A 10,406-nucleotide genomic window follows, 5' to 3' on the forward strand; every position below is an offset into this window, starting at 1 on the left:
ACACACACACACACACACACACACAATATATTTATTTATTTTACTTTATATTACACACACTCTTCCAAGCCACTTGTTTTTCAGCATTATGTGTAAAGTTCGTGAACACTTAAGAAAACTATGCAATAGCTATCATTTCACATGTGCTATAGAAATCCTTACTTTTGTGCATCAACATGACCGTTGAATGAGTACAAATAGAACACATTTATATACAGATGATAACCAAGTGAATCTTCATAATTAGAAAATGTAGCACCCAAAATCTTAGTTGACTATTTATTACTATATTTAAAAGCACAGTACATTTCCTGCTGTTCAGTATACCTCCAGCATACAGGCAGTGGGTGTCATTCAACTTTGTGTTCACATCTGCATAGTCAGATGTAAAGAATGGTGAGACATAGCTAGACAGTATTCATGTCTGCTTACTTCAGGCTACATTCTAATACAATCAAAGCTTACGTGCCATAACAAAATTCATAAAAAAAAAAAAAAAAACACATCCAACTGTCCCTGCCACATTCATCGGAATCATTTAAATTACACAGTAGTACTATGTACAGAAAAGAAACAAAAAATGTAAAAGTTCTCTCTGATGCAAAATTAAGATTAAATAAAAAATAAGACTTTTTTTGTACAAGTTTTCATTACACAGAAGAGCGTGCCAACAAGAACAAAGTGTTCAAACTGTATCAAACTAGAGATAAGTAATCTCAGCCCCAGCAAGATCGACCTTATCAGGCTTAATCAGAATAAAAAAAAAAACATTTTTCTTTTTTAACCTTGGGTACAATAAATGTTAGGAAACGGAAGCATTATTAATAAAGGGCTTGCCACTTCCCTTATATTGCTTATATTAACATTTTTAAACATTACAGGTACCTGAATGACAATCCATCCTTATACTGTATACAACATACTGGCAAAGTTCATATTCAAAGTAATAATATAATAGCTTTCAAGTCATTTCATTAAATTGTTTCAGATAGTTATTTATATGATACTGTTTATAGAATGCGATATTCATAATCTGTCTCTAATGATAAACATTTAGCAAACATAAAAAAAAAAAAAAAAAATCTGCAAACTCCCTCATTTGCCTTGCTCGATATACAAAAGTTACAAAGTACAAAACACATCTTTTTTTGGCAGAAAATGTCCACACAACAAATATTTTAACATATTCTTTATTGAGTCTGAGTTATTAAAAGTTAGGTGCAGTTTATAGAAATGTTGCTTTCATATAAACTGCATATCTCTTACAAAAACAGTGCAAAAAAGTATTACCGTGGATGTTTCCTAATTAAGGATGAGAAGAAAAACAAAAAAAACAAAAAACAAAAATAAACCTAATACATGCTAACTATTGTGTAAGTCCCCATGTAGTGCATGCAAATATTTGCATTTCTGCTGGATTCCCACAACTTGTTTCACAAATATTAGAATATATATATATATATATATATATATATATATATATATATATATATATATATATATATATATATATATATATTTATTATCAACAAAATAAAAAATGTTGAGGCAGTTATTGTTGACTGGTAACTTGGTTGGCAAATAGTTTTACTAAACTAAAGGCAGGAGGAAAAAAAAAAAAAAAAAACTATTGTTGCTGTGCTATTTTTTTTGTTTATATCCATTTGCATGAATGGTGTTCCTGCAACAAGAACAGCAAAGGAACTAGTCTTTACGTATGGATGTTTAGCATGCGAATTTCAAAGTCTGAAGTACAGAGTAAATTATAATGCAGCAGTAAAACTTCACAGTCAGATGGAGGCATTCAAAAGCCCTGCATGGAGTCATTGTTTGTGTTCTTTTTTTTTTTCCAGCAGGGAGTGAGAAGGAGAACAAGCTCAGGGATAGATGCATTATCTGTACATTAAGTTCATGCATAGTTTAAGTGTTGCTTTCATTTGATTAAAAAAAAAAAAAAAAAAAAACCTTTATACATCAGAGTTTGTGCTTAAGCTTGTTAGCCTGGGATCTGCGTTGATTTCATACCTGTAGTGGTAGCCCTCCATGTGATCCCTACATGCATCTCTAATGTTGAATATCCACTTTTTAATACCTTTTCTGTTCAAATATAAAACCAGCAGAAAGATGACTCCTATCAGGGCTAGCACTATGCCCAGGAACACATAGGATGTTTGTAAGCTGTTGTCAGTAATATAGGGTGGACAATCAAGCTCTGGAATATTGAGAGCAATCACTTGTGTGTCCCTCATGTTCTCAGGAGAGGAACAAACTAACTCTGATGAGTTATTTACTACTGTGGTCTCCTTCAGCCACCTAAAAAAAGGTTCAATATTGCAATCGCAGACCCAGCTGTTATCGCTGAGGAGGACCGATAGGCCTGTATTACTGGGGAACTCAAAAAGCGTTGCGTTCTTCAGATACTTTAGAGAATTTTGCCTCAAATCTAAAGTCTGAAGGTGACTGAGATTGGCAAAGACCCCATCTTGGAAGGAAAGCAAGGAATTGTTACTCAAGTCAAGGTGTTTTAGATTTGGCATTGAACCGAATATGCCGTCGGGTACATACAGTAGGTTGTTTCCGCTCAAATCCAACTTCTGGAGGTTACTTAGCCCGCCGCGTTGAAGGGCATCTGCCAGTAAGGTGATCATAGACAAATTGTACAAAGAGCTGCTCAGGTTCAACTCTAGAAGTGGGCTGGGGAGACCTGGAGCAACCTGAAAAAGTAGAGGGCTTACGCTATCCAGCTCGTTGTTGCTAAGATCCAGTTGCCTCAGACTGGGGAGATTTTTGAAGACATGGCTCCCCAGTTCCTGGAGATGGTTACTGCTGAGGCTGAGACTGGACAAGTCTGACAGAGTCTGGTTAAATGTCCCTTCCTGCAGGCTCTCGATATTGTTACGAGTGATAAACAGATTGGTGACATAGGAAGGCAGGTTTTTAGGCACATTGTTGAGATTCTTGTTAATGCATTTGACAGTCCGGGCTGCCTCTGAGCACTCGCAGGAAGCTGGACACTGTTGTTCAGCCTGGGACCACACACCACCCAAGCCATGCACAAGGGTCAATACCAACAGCAATGACCCTTTCCTACTTTGTCCACCTAATCCAGGAGCCCTCCTCCAGAGTCCCGGAAGACAGGGAATATCAGAGAAAAGCATGTCCCCTGGCAGCCAAACTGCTAGCTTTTAAACCCAGGATGCCCCTTGTAAGGGGGGCTTTGTCTTACGGTCTTGTTCTTTTCTTTTAATTCTCCAATTGCAAATCCGGCTGCAACAGGCAGGATGAAAGGGAAGATCGGAGCTTAGAAGGGAAGGGCTTGTGTGTCGATGCCAGTTCCTAAACGCCAAGACTTCTTGGCACCCCCAGGTGACGGTAGACTTCTCACTGGTGTTTACTTCCAAGAAACCTGCGGGGAGAGAATGGGGAAGAAGATTCAGCCACGTCAACGTAAGGACCATCCTAGACCAGCACGCCTCTCATCATCAAAGCTTTGCCTGCCTAGAAAAACGTGTGTCGTCCCTGCCTCTTTTCTTCTGATCGGGGTTAATTCAGGCTTCAGGTTACATCCTCCACGCCCTTCATCATCTTCCAATGACTAGCCCTTTCCCCCCCCCTCCTGCCTGCCTCCCTCTAAATGCACACATTTTACTCATCAGCCACTAGTATAGAAAAGTCTTCTACAACCCCCAGGAAAGTACAGGCCATCTCCAAACTCCTACAACTTGTCATTCTCTGCCATGCATTGCACACCCAGCATTCCCCGTCCATACGTGTTTACCTGCACTTCCCTCTTGTTTACTAGGAATTCCTGGCACTGGTCTCCCAGCAGCGGCTCCTCCACATCCAGCCCCGCTCACAGCAGCCTCTCACTCCGCTCTCCTGCCGCCTGCTGGTCCAGCCTCTCTGGGCGATACCATCAGAGCGACAATTCGGAGGGGTGGACGGAGGGGGACGGAGGATGGCGGTCAGAGGCTCATGCGTTGCAGCTCTAGCGGAGTGTACGGAGTGTGTTCGTTACACCGGGCTTCCCGAGGGGACGGGTGGGCCGGGCTGTGTGCTGACGTCCTGAGCTGTGACTGGGAGGGGGCGGTGTGGGGACATCCCTGTGTTGATGGGATCTCCTCGTGTGTTCTCCTCCCCCCCTCTCTCCCCATCACATGAATGTGCCCAGCTCCGATGTATTCACACCAACAACTAAACTTTTCCACACTCCGCTATGGAGAGCGCGCAGGACTGAGGCACCGGGCACACCTCACTTATATGGCCTTGTTCTCATAGTACTCGGCCTGGTCACCTCTCATACACCCCTCACATGCTTCTTATCAACCATTGCTTGTCTACCGGCCCCCTCACCCCCTCCCTGCCCCCACAATTGTCGGCTTTCAGCACTCACACACTGTGGATGACAATTGTGCGCTCATACAATGCTCTACACAAATGATATCTTTATCACCCCCCACAAATAGAGCTTTCTTTTGGTGGTATTTAAAGAGGGAGTCCGCCGGGAATTCCGCCGTTTTTTTTTTTTAAAGCCAGCAGCTACAAATACTGCAGCTGCTGACTTTTAAAATAAGGACACTTACCCGCCCAGCGCGCCCGCGATGTCGGCACCCGAAGCCGATCTCTCGATCGTCTCTCGGGTGCTGCCGCCGCCATCTTGGGTATGGGAATCAGGAAGTGGAGCCTTTCGACTTCATTTCCCGGTTCCCTACTGCGCATGCGCGAGTCGCGCTGCGCAATAAGGATGGACCCGCTGCCTCTGGGATCTGTGTGTTTCCCAGCAGACAGCGGGGGACTTTCGGAAAGGGGCGTAGATTCACGCCCCTTTCCGCAGAGAGCTATCCCGGAAGTGGGTGCAGATACCTGTACTGTACAGGTTCCTGCACCCCCCTCCCCCCTGAAAGGTGCCAATTGTGGCGCCGGAGGGGGGGAGGATTCCAATGAGCGGAAGGTCCACTTTAGGGTGGACCTCCGCTTTAACCACCACTGGGGGTTTTATTGTTTGCTAAACACACGAAAAAAGACTGAAAAATTTGAAAAGAAATAAATACATGTCATAGTTTGTTATAACATTTTGCAAACAGGTCATTTTTCTCATCTACTGATGGGCACTGATAGGTTGCACTGATGGGCACTGATAGGCAGCACTGGTAGGCTGCACTGGTAGGTTGCACTGATGGACACTGATAGGCTGCACTGGTAGGTGGCACTGATAGGCTGCACTGATGGACACTGATAGGCTGCACTGATGGGCACTGATAGGCTGCACTGGTAGGCTGCACTGATGGGCACTGATAGGCTGCACTGATAGGCACTGATAGGCTGCACTGGTAGGCTGTACTGATGGGCACTGATAGGCTGCACTGGTAGGCTGCACTGATGGGCACTGATAGGCTGCACTGGTAGGCTGCACTGATGGACACTGATAGGCTGCACTGATGGGCACTGATAGGCTGCATTGGTAGGCTGCACTGATGGACACTGATAGGCTGCACTGATGGGCACTGGTGGGCGGCACTAATGAGACATCATTGATGCTCACTAATAGGCTGCACTGATGGGCACTGATAGACTGCACTGATAAGCAGCACTGATGGACACTGATAGGCTGCACTGAAGAGGCGGCACTAATGAGACATCATTGCTGCACACTAATAGGCTGCACTGATGGGCACTGATAGACTGCACTGACAGGCAGCACTGATGGACATTGATAGGCTGCACCAATGAGGGAGCACTGATGGACACTGATAGGCTGCACTGATGGACACTGATTGGCTGCACTGATGAGGCAGTACTGATGGACACTGATAGGCTGCACTTATGTACAACTGGTAGGCTGCACTGGTGGGCAGTGATAAGCTGCACTGATGGTCATTAATGAGGTGGCTGTACTGATGGGCTCTCATAGGCTGCACTGACAGCACTGATGAGGCTACACTGATGGGCACTCATAGGCTGCGCTGATGAGGCTGCACTGATGGGCACTGCAGGCCTTCTTGTCCAACATCGGTGCCTAGCCTCACAAATGCCCTCATAATGGGCACAGCGGGTGTACACTCAGACCCGGGAACTCAGCACAGGGATGGTGGGAACCTCTCATAATGGACACAGCAGGTGTACAGACCCGGGAACTCAGCACAGAGATGGTGGGGACCCCTCATAATAATAAATTCATCATAACGAACTTTCGTTATTGTTACGAAAAGTTAACAAACCTAAAGGTTAAAAACCTAGGAAGTCAGCACAGCACAGGGATGGTGGGAGCCCCTCATAATGATAAATTCATCATAACAAACTTTCGTTATTTGAACAAAAAGTTTACAAATCTAACGAAAATTTGTATTTCATACTAATCCGAATTGAATTTCATACAATTTTTTTTTCATAAGAAACTAAACACATTTTTTGACGGCGCCCATGTCTAATGAGCACTGATTGGCAGCACTAGTGGGTACTGATTGGCAGCACTAGTGGGTACTGATTGGCAGCACTGTTGAAACTGCACTGCTAATCAGTGCCCTAATTATCAGTGTCAATGTCCCTTTAACACAAGCTGATTATCGGCTCTCTTCTCCTCTCCTCAAGCTGTCAGCGCTAGGAAAGGAAAGTTGATAACCGGCTTGTGTTGACATCCTTTGATCAGCTGTCATTGGACACATCTGATCAAGTGGTAAAGGGCTGCTGTGAATGGCCCTTTACTTCGATCTGTGATCAGCTGAGTCTGAAAGACTCAGCGATCACAGAGCACGCCCCCTGTGATGCGCAAGAAGTGCGATTACGGCAGGATGTCCATGTACACCCTCCTGGCAAAGTAAGTCCATGCTGAAGCCGACTTTCAGCTATAGCCCAGGCGGGAATGGGTTAAAGTGATTGGAAACTATGACTTTGTAAAACAACCCATTCAGTTTAAAATAGAAGTGAAAGGCAAAACATTTTTGTATAGATCTAAAAAAACAATAAACAAACTTTTTTTTTTCTCTTTTTTATAAGTGATCACATTCCTTCTGTTCTCAGCTGCATAAGAGCTGGGGGGAGGAGAAGCAACAGGACACTGAGCTTCCCAGTGAATGGCTGTGTCTGTCAGGACAAGTCTGATCATTGGAGGAGAGCACAAGGAGTTCCGAGTGTAGCTAGAGAACTGACCACGCTGTGCTCTCCTGATTAGTGCGGTCAGTTTTAATAGGAAAGCAGAGGGACTGTCAGGAACACCAGGTATTTCACATAAAGGAAGCAATACAAGGAGAACAGGATAATTTCTCATACAAGTACATGGTACAGCAACCAAATATCAGGAATATGAAGTTCTGAGGTAACAAACGGTTTAAAGGTGAACCCCAATATAAACAAATATCTAAATACAAGAGTCGTGTGTATTTCTCTTTAAATCTTTGCAGTGCTTTGTGTTTTTCTTCCCGGATTTGGGCAGTAATCCCGTTTTTTTTTCTTTCTTTTTTTTTTAACACGCGTTGCGCAAAAACGAAAACACTTGTAGAAAAGGTGTACAAATAAAGTGCATGTGAAAAACACACACAAAAAAGTCTACTTAACCACATCAATACCGGGCACTTAACCACTTGCCGACCAGCGCACGACGATGTACGTCGACAGAATGGCACGGTCAGGCAAATGGGCGTACATGTACGTCCCTTTAAATTTGCCGCCCTGCCATCGGGAGCACGCCGCCGGCGGCGTGCTCCCGCGCTGGTCGGGACCTCCGTGAGTCCGGTCGCGGGACCCCCGGACTCGATCGCCGCGGGCGATCGTCTCACGGAGCGGCCAAATGAAGAAATGCTGTTGTAAACAGCATTTCTCCATTCTGCCTAGCAACTAGTGACGCTGATCTCTGCTCCATGTGATTGGAGCAGAGATCAGTGTTCACTAAATGAAAGCCCAACCCCCCCACAGTTAGTAACACACCCCTAGGAACACTTAACCCCTACACTGCCACCCACTGGTTAACCCCTTCACTGCCAGTGTCATTTACACAGGAATCACTGCATTTATATAGCAGTGATTACTGTATAAATGACAATGGTCCCAAAAATGTGTCAAAAATGTCCGATGGGTCCCCCACAATGTCGCAGTCACAATAAAAATCGCTGATCGCCGCCATTACTAGTAAAAAAAAAAATAATAAAAATGCTATAAAACTATACCTATTTTGTAAACGCTATAACTTTTGCGCAAACCAATCAATAATCGCTTATTGCGATTGTTTTTACCAAAAATATGTAGAAGAATACGTATCGGCCTAAACTGAGGGAAAAAAATGTTTTTTTATATATTTTTGGGGGATATTTATTATAACAAAAAGTAAAAAATAATGCGTTTTTTTCAAAATTGTCGCTCTATTTTTGTTTATAGCGCAAAAAATAAAAACCGCAGGGGTGATCAAATACCACCAAAAGAAAGCTCTATTTGTGGGAAAAAAAGGATGTCAATTTTGTTTGGGAGCCACGTCGCACGACCACGCAATTGTCAGTTAAAGCGACGCAGTGCCGAATCGCAAAAAGTGGTTTGGTCTTTGACCAGCAAATTGGTCTGGTCTGAAAGTGGTTAACCACTTGCTTACAGGGCACTTAAACACCTTCCTGCCCAGACCAATTTTCAGCTTTCGGTGCTCTCACAATTTGAATGACAATTACTCAGTCATGCAACACTGTACCCAAATGAATTTTGTGTCCTTTTTTTCCCACAAATAGAGCTTTCTTTTGGTGGTATTTGATCACCTCTGGGGTTTTTATTTTTTGCGCTATAAATGAAAAAAGACCGAAAATTTTGAAAAAAAACGCATATTTCTTTGTTTCTGTGACAGAATTATGCAAATTATAATTTTTCTTCATAAATTTTGGCCACAATTTATACTGCTACATATCTTTGGTAAAAATAACCCAAATTAGTGGATATTATTTGGTCTTTGTGAAAGTTAGAGAGTCTACAAGCTGTGGTGCGAATCGCACAAAATTGATCACATCTGATGTACTGGTGGCCTATCTCGCTTCTTGTGACCCGAACAAGTCAGGAAAGTACAAATACCCCCCAAATGACCCCTTTTTGGAAAGTAGACATTCCAAGGTATTTAGTAAGAGGCATGGTGAGCTTTTTGATGTTGTCATTTTTTTCCCACAATTCTTTGCAAAATTAAGATTTTTCATTTTTTTTTTTTTCTCCACAAAATTGTCATTGTAATAGGTTATTTCTCTCACGTGGCATGTGTATACCACAAATGACACCCCCCAAAAAATTCTGCTACTCCTCCTGAGTATTACAATACCACATGTGTGGGACTTTTTCACAGCCTGGCCACATAGAGAGGCCCAACATGCAGGTAGCGCCATCATGTGTTCTAGGAACATAAGTTACACATCTAACTTGTTGACTATTTATTACACTTTTGAAGCACCAGGACAATGACACGTGACACTGATGACAGATGGCACTGATACGTGGCAATGATGACAGGTGGCACTGATGACAGATGGCACTAATATGTGGCACTGATGACAGATGGCACTAATATGTGGCACTGATGACGCGTGGCACTTATACGTGGCACTGATGACACGTGGCACTAATACGTGGCACTGATGACACGTGGCACTGAAACGTGGCACCGATGACAGATGGCACTAATACGTGGCACTAATATGTGCCACCGATGACAGATGGCACTAATACATGGCACCGATGACGCGTGACACTGATGACAGATGGCACTGATAAGTGGCATTGATGACACGTGACACTGACAACAGATGGCACGTGACACTGACAGGTGGCACTGATGACAAATGGCACTGATACGTGGCACTGATGACAGATGGCACTATGTGGCACTGATGACACGTGGCACTGACGGCAGGTGGCACTGACGGCAGGTGGCACTGGGGGCAGGTGGCACTGGGGGCAGGTGGCACTGGGGGCAGGTGGCACTGACGGCAGGTGGCACTGGGGTGGATGGCACTGGGGGCAGGTAGCACTGGGGTGGATGGCACTGGGGGCAGGTAGCACTGGGGTGGATGGCACTGGGGGCAGGTAGCACTGGGGTGGATGGCACTAGGGGCAGGTAGCACTGGGGTGGATGGCACTAGGGGCAGGTAGCACTGGGGTGGATGGCACTGGGGGCAGGTAGCACTGGGGTGGATGGCACTGGGGGCAGGTAGCACTGGGGTGGATGGCACTGGGGCAGATAGCACTGCTGGGGGCGGATGGCACTGCTGGGGGCGGATGGCACTGCTGGGGGCGGATGGCACTTTTTATTTCATTTTTTTAATTTTTTTTTCTTTCCAGAATCAGAACGGCTGCCGCTGCAGCCGTTCATCTCTCCCCTCTCGCACTGTCTGTGCGAGGAAGGAGAGCGGCGCTGCGAGATGATCTCATATGTTTACATATGAGATCATCTC

The 10,406-nt window shown here is 44.6% G+C and overlaps 1 protein-coding gene across 1 annotated transcript; it reads right to left on the reverse strand.

Annotated features, from left to right (window-relative positions):
• Positions 1–265: 265 nt before the first annotated feature.
• TPBG (trophoblast glycoprotein) lies at positions 266–4,014 on the reverse strand. The gene is made up of 2 exons (XM_077487329.1): positions 3,779–4,014; positions 266–3,406 (listed from the first exon to the last, which is right to left on the reverse strand). Exon 2 carries the CDS (start codon positions 3,156–3,158, stop codon positions 1,968–1,970), a length of 1,191 nt encoding a protein of 396 aa, XP_077343455.1. The 5' UTR covers positions 3,159–3,406; positions 3,779–4,014; the 3' UTR covers positions 266–1,967.
• Between the last annotated feature and the right edge of the window lie 6,392 nt (positions 4,015–10,406).

The sequence above is a fragment of the Lithobates pipiens genome, unplaced genomic scaffold, assembly GCF_037356315.1.
Source record: "Lithobates pipiens isolate NorthernLeopardFrog02 unplaced genomic scaffold, aLitPip1_a1.2 Scaffold_18, whole genome shotgun sequence".
In the NCBI taxonomy this organism is placed as follows: Eukaryota; Metazoa; Chordata; class Amphibia; order Anura; family Ranidae; genus Lithobates; species Lithobates pipiens.

Coding starts and splice junctions, on each gene's coding strand:
- TPBG (XM_077487329.1), bottom strand. CDS start 3,158: ATGCTTTTCTCTGATATTCCCTGTCTTCCGGGACTCTGGAGGAGGGCT.